Source organism: Rhinoderma darwinii, chromosome 3, assembly GCF_050947455.1.
Source record: "Rhinoderma darwinii isolate aRhiDar2 chromosome 3, aRhiDar2.hap1, whole genome shotgun sequence".
NCBI classification, from domain to species: domain Eukaryota; kingdom Metazoa; phylum Chordata; class Amphibia; order Anura; family Rhinodermatidae; genus Rhinoderma; species Rhinoderma darwinii.
The window spans coordinates 417,974,164-417,989,262 of record NC_134689.1 but is presented as its reverse complement, the minus strand read 5'-3'; the positions used below and the strand labels follow the sequence as shown (position 1 = coordinate 417,989,262).

The 15,099-nt window shown below is 41.3% G+C and overlaps 1 protein-coding gene across 1 annotated transcript; it reads right to left on the bottom strand.

Moving 5' to 3' along the window:
• Positions 1–5,428: 5,428 nt before the first annotated feature.
• Positions 5,429–13,502, bottom strand: LOC142750590 (extracellular calcium-sensing receptor-like). Its single transcript, XM_075859588.1, has 8 exons — positions 13,351–13,502; positions 11,567–11,788; positions 10,486–10,777; positions 8,521–9,151; positions 8,352–8,446; positions 7,360–7,587; positions 6,418–6,541; positions 5,429–6,342 (listed from the first exon to the last, which is right to left on the bottom strand). Exons 1-8 carry the CDS (start codon positions 13,500–13,502, stop codon positions 5,429–5,431), a joined length of 2,658 nt encoding a protein of 885 aa, XP_075715703.1.
• Positions 13,503–15,099: the final 1,597 nt, after the last annotated feature.

Here is a 15,099-nt window from a genome sequence, read left to right as displayed (position 1 = left end):
CTGTATAGAACTGTACTGTGGGGCTGTATAGACATGTACTGGGAGGGGAGAACATATATACTGCACCAGAACCAAGCTCAGTACATATATACAACTCCAGAGCCAAGCTCAGTACATATATACAACTCCAGAACCAAGCTCATACATATATACAGCAGCAGAGCCTAGCTCAGTACATAAATACAGCACCAGAACAAAGCTCAGTACATATATACAGCACCAGAACAAAGCACAGTACATAAATACAACTCCAGAACAAAGCTTACTACATATATACATCACCAGAACAAAGCTCAGTGCATAAATACAACTCCAGAACCAAGCTCAGTGCATAAATACCACACCAAAACAAAGCTCAGTACATATATACAGCTCCAGAACCAAGCTCAGTACATATGTACTGCACCAGAACAAAGCTCAGTATATAAATACAACACCAGAAAAAATCTCAGTACATAAAGATAGTACCAGAACTAAGCTCACAACATATATACAGTGCCAGAACCAAGCTCCAGTGGTGTAACTACCGCTGTAGCAGCCATAGTGGCTGCTACGGGTCCCCCCATGCCTTCGGATGCAGACCCTATTGAACACTATGACAGAGCAGGGTGGTATCTCCATTCTCTGCCATAGGCTACAGGCCACATTCGGTTTGCAGCCAATGAGGCGCAGGGTCATGATCCCTGCGCAGGCCGGCATGATGACGATATTAGATCACGCCAGCCCACGCAAGGATCCTGTCAGCATTGAGGAGCTGCTCCATTCCTCAGGGGAACGGGGCCCAGGTGAGTATAATTTATTTTTGTTTAGGGGCGCCATATAGCACTATGTACAAGGGAAGTTGTGGCACTATCTACAAGGGCACTGGTATAGCACTGTACTGGGGGGGCTGTATAGCACTGTATGTGGAAGCCGTATAGCACTGTATGGGGGGCAGCATAGCACTGTATGGGGGGCTGTAAAGCACTGTACTGGGGGCTGTATATAACTGTATGGGGGCTGTATAGCACTGTACTGAGGGGGCTGTATAGCACTGTACTCTTGGGGCTGTACAGCACTGTATTGGTGGGCTGTTTAAGACTGTACTGGGTGGCTGTATAGCACTGTCTACAGGGGGGGGCTGTATAGCATTGTCTACAGGGGGGGCTGTATAGCACTGTCTACAGGGGGGCTGTATAGCACTGTCTACAGGGGGGCCCATGCAAGGATCCTGTCAGCATTGAGGATCTGCTCTATTCCTCAGGGGAACGGGGCCCAGGTGAGTATAATTTATTTTTGTTTAGGAAATATATAGCACTATATACAAGGTAAATTTTGGCACTATATACAAGGCTGTATAGCACTGTACTGGGGGGGGCTGTATGGCACTGTACTGAGGGGGCTGTGTAGCACTGTACTGAGGGCCTGTATAGCACTGTATGGGGGGGAGCTCTACAGCACTGTACCGGGGGGAGCTTTACAGCACTGGACTGGGGGGGGGGGCTGTATAGCACTGTACTGGGGGCTATATAGAACAGTACTGGGGGAGGGGCTGTATAGACATGTACTGGGAGGGGGGAACATATATACTGCACCAGAACCAAGCTCAGTACATATATACAACTCCAGAGCCAAGCTCAGTACATATATACAACACCAGAACCAAGCTCATACATATATACAGGAGAGGAGCCAAGCTCAGTACATATATACAGCACCAGAACTAAGCTCAGTACATATTTTCAGCACCAGAACAAAGCTCAGTACATAAATACAGCACCAAAACAAAGCTCAGTACATGTATACGGCATCGGAACTAAGCTCCGTACATAAATACAGCTCCAGAACCAAACTCAGTACTTATACAGCACCAGAGCAAAGCTCAATACATATATACAGTACCAGAACAAAGCTCAGTACATATATACAGCACCAGAACAATGTTTAGTTCATATATATACAGCACCAGAACAAAGCTTACTACATATACATATACAGCACCAGAACCAAGCTTGCTGCATAGATTTAGTACAAGAACCAAGCCTAGTGCATAGATATGGCCACAGAACCGAGGTTACGCATTAAATATGGTAACAGAATCAAACATACTATAGATACGGTAACAGAATCAAACCTAGTGCATAGATATGGTGCCAGCTTACTGCATGTATACGGTAATAGAATCAATCATACTATGTAAATAAAGAACTAGAATGAAGAAATTATAAACTTAAAGAAATCACACACACAAAATACACACACAATAACCTTAGGTGTAAGAGAGGAGCAGTGTCTTTATTGCATGGGAGTGGACAAGAGGGGGTCTATTGGGGGTACTTTGGCCTACATAGTTACACTATATTATTGTACTGAGTGTGGGTCTACTGGTGGCATCAATGTACATCAGCTGGCACTTATATTGTGGATGCTCCTTAGGCCTCGTTCACATTGCATTATTTTCCTGCATTTGGTGGTAGCGACATAGCCCACTGTTTACAGTGGGATAAGTCACCTGAACTTCCTGAGCAGAGCTAAACTTGAAGCGCTGTGCCAGGGGATGCCCCTGACATGACTGTCCATATATTGACAGTGATGTCAGGAGTTACAATGCCGGAGTCCCTATATCATATATGGACAGTGATGTCAGGAGCGTTAAAATACAGGAATCCCCGACCAGAGCGCCAGCTGCCAAGAATTCCACTCCTAACAAAACCCCTGCTGTTACTGTCCATATATTGACAGTGACATCAGCGGCTCCTAAAGACCCGGAGTCCGCGGCCAGAGTACTTCCGATGCTCAGGACTCTGTAGGTGAAACCCCCTTACATCACTTTCCATATATAGACGGTGATGTCAGGAGCTTCTCAAGGACTGGAGTCCACGGCCAGAGCTCTTCAGATGTTCTGGATGGGGACTCCATAGTCGAAAGCCCCTGACATATATGGACAGTGGCATCAGGAACTTCCCCAGGTCTGGAATCCCCTAGTGCTACCTTATGCTCTGCCCGGGGATTCTGAACTCTTTTGTTTAACCCTTTGTATGCTTTGTTCAAGGCTGATCGTGACATATAAAGGGAGACTGAGGGAGGACCCCCTCTGAATGCATCAAAGGGAATTTCTGCGACACGATCAAAGTCCATATCTTGTATAGGCAGACAGTTCAGGGTCCATTGAAGGAACCCAGTGCCATCAAACCATATTCCCTGTTGTTGAGGGATACTTAGGTATAACAACCGATTGGGTATTAGTAGTACACTGACTAATGTACTGGTATAGACTGTAAATAAATGTCCGATCATTATAATAAAAAAAAGAAAATTCAAATAAAAAATCCCCTTTTGGATCCCAAAAAATTAAAAAAATTAAATAAAAATAGTAATGCAAAAAGCAAATAAACAAAAAACATGTCTCTCACAATAAATACAGTTTATTAAATATAAGACATAAAATAATTTAGACATATTTGGTATTCCTCTGACCATAACAACTTATACATTAAATTTATCAAATATAATTTATGATAATCGGTATAACACTTAAAAAATAAATAATAATAACTGTAGTATAATTGCTTCTTTCTGCATTGCCCACAGAAAAATAAATATAAAATAAACGCAAGAACAATTTGTCCCACAAAAAACAAGTTCTTGTCCAGCTATGTTGACCAAAAAATAAAAAAGTCATGACCACCGAAATGCAAAAACAGAAAAAAAAATTCTGAAGGCCAAAATTGGCCTCGTTCTTATTAGGTTAAATACAGACTTCAGATCAGACCACAGAATAAGTACAGACTCAAGACCAAATCCCAAAATAAATTCAGACCCCAGACTGTACCCTAAACTGTTTTCAAACCTCAAACCAGACCCTGCAGTTACTTACCTCTCCTCGCTACCGCAGCACGTAGTCACTTCACTCTCAGGTGCCGCCGCACACTACGTCCTGATGCTGGGATCGGGCAAACCCTTCCTCTGGCCCAGTGTCAGGACGTTGTGTGAGGCCGCACTTGGGAGTGAAGAGGATTACGCACAGCATAGGAGAGGAATGGTGAAGATCAGTACGCAGAGCTTCGTAGATTTGCTCTCTCTTCCGGGAGGCAGGGGGTTCTCCCCTTTTTTATTCAAGTTTTCCCAACATTCCCGGAAAGAAGTCAGCAATTTTTGGGGTCTGGATAGACTATCTCGCCAAGATAAAATTTTGGTTAACTTTAGTTGTGCTTTCGGACAACCCCTTTAAAAGGCATATATTACCTAGATTTTTTTTCTTTTACTAATTAAAACCAGATGCTGAAATATATTTTTTTCTTCTAATCTGTTTTTATTTTCTAATTGTATATATATATATATTTTCTGTACATGATTTCCTGAGCTACTGCTCTCTACTCTGTTAACAGCAGTTTAGTGATCTGCTTTACAGCAGCCACATGGACCACAGGAAACTGGTGTCAAGAGATGACTCATTAACTTCTAGGGGAAACTTTTGTGGGCATGCTCTGTGACCCCTAAACAGGTCACTGTGCAAAGAGAGGGAGGAGATAAGCTTTCCCTATTACCTATTGTCAGTGGTGTGATTTTGGGTTATCTCTCTCTGGCTTCATAATAAGATGTTACGTTTCATTGAAATCCTGTGATGGTAATCAGATGGCTGATAAGAAGTGATCTCTGAAGACAGGAAATGTAAGTTGATTGTAGAGGCGCTTTAACACCGGCCGGTGCAGCGAGCGCCAATCAACAAGACATTGTTGATCGGCGCTCAATTGATCCTGTCACACGGAGCTATGGATGGGGACGAGTGGTCGTTACTCTGATCGCTCATTCCCCTACATTATTATCATGTCTGCAGTGCGTCTTCCTGTTTACATCGGGAGATGTGCTGCCGACAACGAAAATATTTAACTTTTTTAAAACGATACGACCAGCAGATGATCGAGCATTTGCTCGTTTATCTGATGATCGTTCCCCTGTTTACACTGGGCAATTATCGGCAAGGAGCATTATATGAACGCTTGTCTGCAAGGTAATCGCCCAGTGTAAAACCCCCTTAAGGCGCAAGGTGTCCATACACATACACGGCCAACTATCTAATGTGTATTGAAGTCTCCTGACGGCAGATAGAATGAAGGTTCGGACATATTGATTTTCAACGTGCCCGATTCTTTGTTCCCTTGGAAAATAAACCGCTGCCAGTGGTATCTGTCAGTAGCTTATTCCCTTCTCCCTGTTAAGATACCCATGCAGGGTCGGCTCAGCTCGGTGTGCATTGTTATTTTAATGGTAAGAGGAGAATATGTTAATAGGGGTGTGAGGAGGAATAACCATCGGCCGAACATGTGTTTGAAATGACTGACATAGAAAAACTTGAAATGTATTGACCGGAAAATATAAAAATTACAGTTTTTCTTTATTACTGGTAATGATGAGAAATTTATGCAGATACACATTAAATTTTTAGGTATTATGTAGGACATTTTTTGTTTTTCCCCATGAGAAATTCTCTGGAGTTCATCTTTGGCCTGAATAACACTATGAAACATTTAGGCAAAAACATGCAGACCACCAAGGCCCAGCTGGATGACTGGATAGCGAATATCTCCATGGCCACTGAGTACTTCCCGCTGGCACTCAGATAGGCTGGAATAAAGGATATCCAGACACTGAGGAAGGCCAACATACTGAAGGTTATGTACTTGGCCTCATTAAAGCTGTCCGGAAGTCTCCTGGTTAAGAAAGCAACGATGAAACTAATAGTGGCCAGGAGTCCAAGGTAGCCCAACATGCACCAAAAGGCGGTGGTTGAACCCTCGTTGCACTCAATGATGATGACTCCGGGCTTTGTTTTTATATTCTGCTCTTGAAATGGGGGTGAAAGAGACATCCAAAGAACACATAAGGTCAACTGTATGAAGGTACAAAGTATGATGATTATGTAGGACACCCAGGGACTAGCTAACTTTTTAAGTTCACTTCCTGGCTTAGTTGCCATGAAAGCAAAAACAACCATTATAGTTTTGGCTAAAATACAAGACACACAAAGAGCAAAAGCCAATCCAAAGGTAGCCTGGCGTAATAAACACTTCTCAGGCACGGGGTATCCGATAAAGACTAAAGAACAAAGGAAACAAAGACAAAGAGATCCTAGAAGAAGACAACTCAAGGAGTAGTTATTGGCTCTTACTACAGGAGTTTTCTTGAAATAAATGAAAATTGCAATAATACAAGTTGGAATGCTTGACGAGAAGATGCTGGTGGCAGCCAATGCAGATCCCAGAGGTTCTTCAAAGGAGAGGAATTCTATATCTTTTTCTAAGCATCTGTCTTTTTGGAGATTAGGCCACTGATCCCATGGACACTTCACACAGGCAAGTGAATCTAAAATACAATAAAAGATATGTAAGTGATGGATAAGCTATGTGAGAAGATCTGGACTTTAGTCATGTGTTTCACCTGTTTGGTTGGAAATTTCTCCTTGAGGGCAGGGAACACATTCAAAACAACAGTTGGGTTGTCCTCTTCTCACCACCTGCCTGAAGCCTGGAAGACAACTCTCACTGCATACAGAATAGGGCACCTAAGCAACCATGCATGGAAAATAAATAATTAAATAAAAATATATAAAAATATATACACACAGTATATTTCATATTTCTCTTCTACTGTACCAATGTGTTATTTATTTCTGTTGATTATATACGGATGTAGCAATATTTAACATGACTGATAACTTGCAGCAGCGTGATATCACACAACAAAAGTCAAGATAAGGGATCTAGCCACTGTTTATTTAATGCGGTAAAAGTCCAGGTAAAGACAGCTACATCTGTATGGGCAGCATGGTGGCTCAGTGGTTAACACTGTTGCTTTGCAGCCGTGGTTTCCTAGGCTCGAATCGAACCAACACCTACATGGAGTTTGTATGTTCTCCCCATTTTTTCATTGGTTTTCTCCAATTACCTCCAAAAACATACTGATGGGTTAATTGGCTTCCTATAAAAATTGACTCTAGTGTGTGTCGCCATTGGGCGCAGGCACTGATGCGAATAGTGTCAATCTCTGTACAGGGTTGCGGAATATGTTAGTGCTCTATAAGCAACATAATTATATATTATAATTATTTCATTAATATCCACACTAAGGTTGGCCAATTGTCCATATTGGAAGGAATTCATCAGAAAAGACCGAAAAACCAGCCCAAGAGCACGTTTCCTGTTCCCATAGACTTCAAATGTCATCAGATCTTTCTTTCAAAAACTCTAATGTCTCCCAAAAAACTCATGTCAATAAGGAGGTATTCAAGATGTCTCTGATATTTTTTTTTTCTCTTGGGCACATGGATATGTCAAGCTATGTGAGAAAACATAAAGTTGTATGTATAAGGAAAAAGCTTACTTGTCCATGGTTGGAGGTCCACATTGAAATATCTGTGTCAATATTGAAGGTGTTTCCTTTGGGCAGTGTTGTATCATACCTCCCAACCTTGAGTTGTTGTATATTACCATTTTCATCGACATGCCAGTAAACAATATCATAAGCTGCAGGCGGGTCACCATTTTCATCAAAGAATATTTCACTTCCGCTGGTCAATCTTACTCTTACAGTATGGACATAGTGAGAAAGCTGCCAAGGAGGCAAACAATTTTTTTTTTTTAAATGAGTGATGCCCAAAATCGTAGACCATCCTTGCATTGAAGATGAAAACATCTCTCCAAAAATCACAATGCGAAAAGCCCATAGAACGGAAAATCTTTATGGGGTGCATAAGTTGGGGTTGCCCATGTGATCTGGCTCCTGAGGGGGTTGAGAAGCTACCTTGCCACAGAGCAGAATAGCTATTTCATAAGTGGCAAGCAAAAGTTGGGGTTGGCCTTAACAAAGAAGTTGCAATGTGGGTCAAGAGCTTCAAACTATGCCTCTGGTCACACCATTATGGACCATTACACCTTTAAAAGGGTTGTCCAGGATTAGAAAAACATGGCTGCTGTATTCTAAAAATAGTGCCATACCTGTCCACAAGTTGTGTGTGGTATTGCAGCTCAGCCTCATTCACTTCAATGGAGCAATACCAGACACAACCCATAGACAGGTGTGGTGCTGTTTTTGGCAGACAGCTGCCATGTTTTTCTAATCCTGGTCAACCCCTTTAAGTATTCAACCTAGATACTAAGTGCAGAGGCTCTGATGGTTAGTTCATTTTTTACTTTTCTGGACTTTTCGTGGTGGTTCTGTTACCAGATATTTGGAAAAATCTAGCCTACTGTGGGTTGCAACTGGGAATAAGGAAAGAACACATTGCTATGCCAAGTAATTTATCAGCTCATATAATGCATGTAATATCTGCCAATGTTTAATTCGCTTGAGGAACATTCCCACAAGAGTCCTACCTGCCAGGGCTGTAAGTTCTCAATATTTCCACAGACCTCCTTATACTGTGGTCTTATTTTCTTGAGACACGTCTGGAAGTCGTGCAAAGCCTCAGCTATAACATAATGGCAGCATATAGATTATGTGCTCCTCTTAAGCACGATACATCATTGTAGCTACTGTAGATACTCTTCAGATCTTCCTTCTCTGCACATATGTTAGTTAAATTCTTGAAGAACTCTGTCTGAATCTCCTGATTGAGATCATTACAGTCAAAAACCCAAGTATCTCCTGGTTCCTGAAGTGGATGTATATTGTTGAGATATTGTTGAAAATTGGGAATGACCGAGCTGTGAAAGGAAAACCCAAAGAGTACTGAAGAATATTTGTTATCTGATAATAAAATCGATGTAGACCAACCTTCGCTGGCTACAAATATTTTCCCAGTGACATTCTTCTTCAACATCTCATCTACAAGAGGAACCATTTCGACATCTGTGGAGAAGACTACAACCACCTTGGCAGATGACTCTTGAATTACTTTCGTGAGGTATGGAGCATTCTTATCCTGACGATTGGTCAAGATGTATTCCATAAAGGCCACACATGCTCCAGCCTTAAGGAGTTCTTGCTTAATGACTTGGATTCCCTGCTGACCATAATCTTCACTCAGAGCTATCAATCCAACCCAAGTCCATCCAAAATGCAACACCAGTTGTGCTAGACCATTGGACTGAAACACATCACTAGGGACAGTCCTGAAGAAGGAAGGAAATTGTGACTTGTCACTTAGAAGAGAGCTGGTTGAGTAGTGGCTGATCTATGATGAGATACAAGAGGGTGTTCTTCAAGGTCTGGCATTACATAATCAAGGTCAATTAACATATTAATGATTCATTTTAATAATATCTAAAATTCTACACTGTAGAAAAACTTAATACAATCTGTCCATATGCGGAACCCTTAGACTTTCCATGTGCAAGCCAGTGAAACACTGGGGTTCCTCAGGACCAACAGAGGAAATTATTCTAAGGGTCGAGCCTCCATCTATAGAGAACATGTACACATATACTTTGAATTGTATCATAATTTTTTTCATTTATACAGAACATATTATCAATAAGGTCTAATCTGGGAATTTAGCCATAAAAAATTGTATAATTGGCTCCAAAGTAAGCTCTAAATTCGGTTGTCTTCTGCTGGACCTTTTGTGTCCGAGTCTGGGCCCACTGGAGGAGCCTCTGGTAGTCTAGTCGGCCAGTCCGACCCTTTCAACATTTCTATTGTGGCACATATTAACCATTTTGCAATTTCTCTTCCTCAAAGTCAGTCCCCCCTCCTCAGCCATCACCGAGGGTTGGATTTAAGGGAGGAAGAGGGGGCCTAATTTCAACGGCATCGGCAGTCCTATGTCAGAAAAAAAATTGTGGGGGATATTATTATTTCATATTTTTTTTCAGCTCTAGTTTCACTTGAAATGGAATGGGCATAGCTGGCCCAGTTATGTTGGGGAAACTGCTCCAACAAGTGACCTTTACCACATTAAGACCTAGAGATTCATGAGCTCTGTCCCACAACTGATCATATGATTTCAGGGAACAAAATTGATAGTGACGCTTGCAACTTCTCCTATTATATACAAAGCTCTCACAGCCTGCGGCTACATGACTGTACATACATATGCTTTGTATAGCGCCATAATAAGACATATCAGTAGTCATTAAAGAATCATCAAAGTATATTGGAAAGTTGAAGAAGGCTTGATTATAAAATGATTTGAACAACCCACTGATGATTAGCTAATTGTAGCGAACCCAGAAACTGAACCCCTGGCAGTCAGCTGTAACCAACGGAGAAAGATGTAGGCACCCATTTGTTCATCTGGCAGCTGCCACGGCAGAGAAAATGTTATATCTGGGTCACCAGGCAGCTTTTCTATCTATATCGCACAATTTACACTGCAGCTCTGCTTATTCAGATTGGCTGATTTGTATAAGCACAAGCCCACCACCAACGAGTCACCAGGAGGCCAGTGCATAAAGAGCTGATTTCCAGCACATCAAGGACATAATAATTATAAACTACAAGCAACTAAATCACAAAAAGTAGATTATTAGGTAACTCTTGCACATGTCAAGCTAAGTCAGGCTTTACCTGTGGATATCTGTACAGGCCAAGCATGTGAGCCATCAAAATTGAATAGCTCGATAATGAATGTCCAATAATGGCAGTCACTGATGGTCCTTCCTTACAGGAATAATTGGGGATCCCTCTTTCCTGCCCTGTTAGCAGCATTTGGGTCCCACCCAGTTCCTGATGGAGCGCAGCACATGAGTCATAGAGTCGGAAGCCCAAGGTAATATTTGGCAACAGATCCAGACTTCGATTAATTTCCTCCACTGCAAATCGCAAGGCCTGGAACTGCTGTAACACCTCAAAGCTAAACCTGAAATGGATAAAATATGGTTCCTGGCTCAGTCATAAAGTATCGGGAATTGTGAAGAAAACACATAGGCAAAAAATTTGTTCAGAATCATTGAGATTATTTACTACTGCTGTGGTCAGAGCCTGGATGTTATAGACTAATATACAGCTATAGGACAATACAACACAATGTATGAAAATACCGGGGTCCATAACAGAACAAGGTACCCAACTTCCAAGCTAAGAGGTGATGGTCGAGATTCTACTGTGATTATTGGGTCAGGAAGGGATTTTTCCAATATCAGTCCAAATGGGTCAGAAAGAGACTTTTTCTGGATCAACATATTAAAATGGGATATACAAATTCTAATGGGCAACCCCTTTATCAGAATTGGTCTTGCTAGCTAGAGAATAGATCAAAAGGTACTAACCTTCATCGTCCCCTCTCTGGCTACACGTATCCTTCCAGTTTTTGATATCTTTGACATATTGTAGACATTTTAGAAGATAGCATTGATCTGGGACCTCCACGAATTACTAGAAGAAATTAGCACCTACTAAATTTACATTGTAGCCCCATTCATGTTTATGGCAGTAGCACCCACCCAATCTCTGAGAATGTAAGATCTCCGAGTCAAAAGCCAAACAAGCAGGGTCCTCGGAAGAGTGTCCAGTGAACTGGGACCCCCACCAATGCTATCTTCTAACAGGTTCCTATTATTTTACATCTACACCAGCCTATAGTCTACTCTACTAGTCATAGAGGGATATTATAAAACTATAAAATAAGTGAAAGAAGAAGCAAACTCACATTATGCAGGCTCCTTGTGGAGGACTCATTGTGAAGTCAATATCTGGATATTCTTTGTCAAAATGGATTGGAAGGATGACCCCAATAAGCACATTTCCACTCTCCTGGGAACCAATAAGGGTTAAATGGCTCAGACTACACCTGAGCTGGTCTGAATGAGAGGCTGGCATTATGTGGGACATGATAAGATGCCACAAAGACCAGTAGACATGGAATATCAGTCTAGGATAAAGGATATTGTAAAAGATAAAAAGATACCGACCCAAGTTCTTTTATGTACTATGGGGATTTCAAGCAACGCAGCCCAGAGCACCAAGGTAACATTTAGATGGTATTTACAGATGTAGCAGAGCTGAGTTATGTTAGAGTTTGTCATTGAACTATTTCACTTTTGTGCACCACGATAACTCACTGACTTAAAGGGGTAGACTCACGAAGAGGCCCGATCACTTTTCTAACGCTCGGCGATCAGCTATTATTGCCAAGGGAAGCCGCCAAATGAATGCAGTTATTTTAATGTATGGATGCAGCTCTACGTTCTGGCACATAGCGGGAGGTCCGAAGCGTAAGGCAACCCCCTTAAAATAATGTTACAGGTTTACCTACAGTCCTATGGAAAACCAGAGGTGACACATTAAGATGTCCCTATGATCTATATTCTATACACTTTTATCAACAAATTTTCATTTATGCTCTATTATATATGAAGGTACTGAGACCATGGGTCCCTTCCGCTCATTGGTATCTGAGCACTGTCTTTTCCCTCCCTGGGCCTCACAGATGTTCAAAGTCCATGCCAAAATGCAAAACTTGTCTTCCATTCACCTCGTGTACCTTTATATCATTAAAAAAAAAGCAAAATAAGCGTCTATTACGTTCCTAATTCAGAGACTGGTGCAGCCATAGAAAGGACTAAGCCACCAACTTTGCATGCCTAACCAGTTAGGCCCACCTTACAGTTTGAGAAGTCCTGTTTTAGACAATGCTGGTGGCTACCTCCTTTCATATCATGCTGCTACGGCAAATTATGGCTGTAGGCGTCCTAGGTGTAGTGTGGTTCTCTTCCACTGGTCATGTCCAGTTTTGTGGCCAATCACATGAAAAGCAAACCGAGTGATCATGCGATTCTCTTAAACAGGACATGGCCAGGTAAGTGGGACTCCTCTTTGTCTGGTATTGCGTTGGCAACAAGAAAAAAAATCTATAATCTACGACAACTATAAAGTAAAGAAGTAATAACCTGCAGTGTTGTCTTAAACGCCATGACTAAGGACGCTGCAAGCGTCAGAAACGCGTAGGCACCGCTTACACTGCCATAAATCCTCATTCCATTTGAGAATATTTTCCTACTATGCTATTGTTTTAATTTTTTCTCAATTCTTTAATAAAACTTGGAAATAGTTTCCTTTTAAAAGACTTCAGAGGACACAGCGCTGGATCCATTTCTTTATCTTTCTTCTGTTGTCTAGAGTTTGGCTTTATAAATGGGGTCTCACCATAAAAACCATGGTGGCATCTGGGCCTAAACCATTGTGGGTTTCCGTGCCAGATGAGAGTCATGTACTACTGGTGTAAATATCATGCTATGGCAAGTTGTTTCTTAGGTCCCACAGTGCACTACCCAGTGCCAGTCATGGCGTACCGAGTACCAGCAACAGTGCCCCCTGTACAAGCCTCTGTACCTTCAGTACCAGCATCAGTGCCCGCAGTACAAGCCTCTGTACCTTCAGTACCAGCCTCAGAGCCCTCACAAGCAGCTACTATGCCCCTAGTTCACATAATACCTACCGTCCCCAAGCTCCTGGCAATTCTGCTGTAAGATCCTCCTGGAGAATTTGGACAGAAGAATATCTGCCTGGATGAAGCTATCTGTGATAGATTGTTTCTGCCGGTACAGTGGAGTTGTCCTATTGAATCCAAGATGTTTTGGAGGCATGCCGCACCATCTCAAGAATTGGCGTGACTCACCAGGGAGGCCTAGCTCACAGTTTGAGGATCTCTACAGGTTATGTACAGGGGGAAATACTGAAGACATGTCCTCCTTAAATATTGTCTTAAGAAGATCACATCTAATTATCTGAATCTTATATCTTTTAGTTAATGAGTTGTCCTCTCAGCTTTATGACTACAGTCTCATCATCCTTTATGGAATCATATAAAGGCAATCCTATCCCCTGTGCCATACTGCAAACCTCCACTGCTCTAATATTGATGTCATCCTTACCTCATCTCGACCTTCACTAAAAATCTTAATTGTCTCCGCAATTTCAGCCTTTATATGCACAATTATGTGTCTGTCTGACGTATTACGTATGAGTAGTGTGTCCCAGCTGGTGGTAGAATATTGCATGGATATTTATAACAATGATTAGTTCCCTTACGGAGAATTCCCAGGTAGGCATTATGCAAAACTACCACTTACTTTATATCTCCAAGATAGTTATTTGAAAAATATAAAAAATAATATTTATTTGTTTGCAGCGTTGGTGGCCATAATGGACAATTACTGAAATTCAGTAGAATGAATGTCACGCATAAGAAATAACACTGTACCCCCAATTTCCCAAAAATTGACATATCTTTACCTCTTAACGACCAGGGATTGTCGGGTTTAGAAAACCCATTTTGACCTGTTAGCGGATTCTGAGTTAATAGAGGTGAGGTCACCTATTCAGGACCCTCATCTCTTAGCCAGATAGTAGAGCGACTACAATGAGCGTCCCTCACTCTGGAGGACCCTGCGCATCCATACATTATATGGACAGCCAATTGCTTTCAATGGGAACTGTGTAATGCTTAATTTCTCCTGTGGAGGCAGTGCGGGAGAATCGGGCAACTGCTATCAGGTTCCCCCACAGACTACAGGTGATCAGTGGGGTGTACAAGCAGTGGGACACTCTATGATCAACTTATGGTCGGAGTTTGAAGTAGAAGACCCATTAAAAACAGATACTTTTTAGAAATTTTGGGCACGTGGCCATTGTTGGGCTACCCAAATAAATGTTGCCTTATTTTATTCCTCTTCATAATGGGAAGTTTTTTCATAGTATTTTTATAGTAATACATCATTTTCTTTTTCAGTTTTATTAGGGGTAAATTGTGCAAAAAATAGAAAAAAAATTCTAATTTCTATTATAATTTTTTTTTACTTTTACAAGTTTACATTAGTATAAAGTATTCACATGGATTCCGCACTTTGTTTTCTGTCCTATTCATGTATGACTAATATATGACTTTTTTAGTACAATTTTTTTTTACATTTATTTTGTTACATAATATGTTGCCCAAAAGGTAATAAATGACCTCCGGAAATATTCAAACATTACAGTTATTTTTTTTAACTGTGCATTAAAGTTTTGGGTATATTTGTAGATCATAGACAAAATAATAGTATTCAATGTCAGTCAGCTGCTTCTAAGGCCAGTAGGATATTGTCGTGTATTAAAAAAAAAACATGAACTTGCAGGACAGGGACATACTATTACCGCTTTATAAACATTACTGCGCCCTCATGTGAACTATTCAGTTCAGTT

Bases quoted from the DNA above. Each gene is read 5' to 3' on its own strand.
- LOC142750590 (XM_075859588.1), bottom strand. From the start codon at position 13,502: ATGCCTCCAAAACATCTTGGATTCAATAGGACAACTCCACTGTACCGG. The intron at 9,152-10,485 runs GTAAAGCCTGAC...ATCTCATCATAG, and splicing joins GCCTGTACAGATATCCACAG to ATCAGCCACTACTCAACCAG. The intron at 6,343-6,417 runs GTGAAACACATG...ATTGTATTTTAG, and splicing joins AGAAATTTCCAACCAAACAG to ATTCACTTGCCTGTGTGAAG.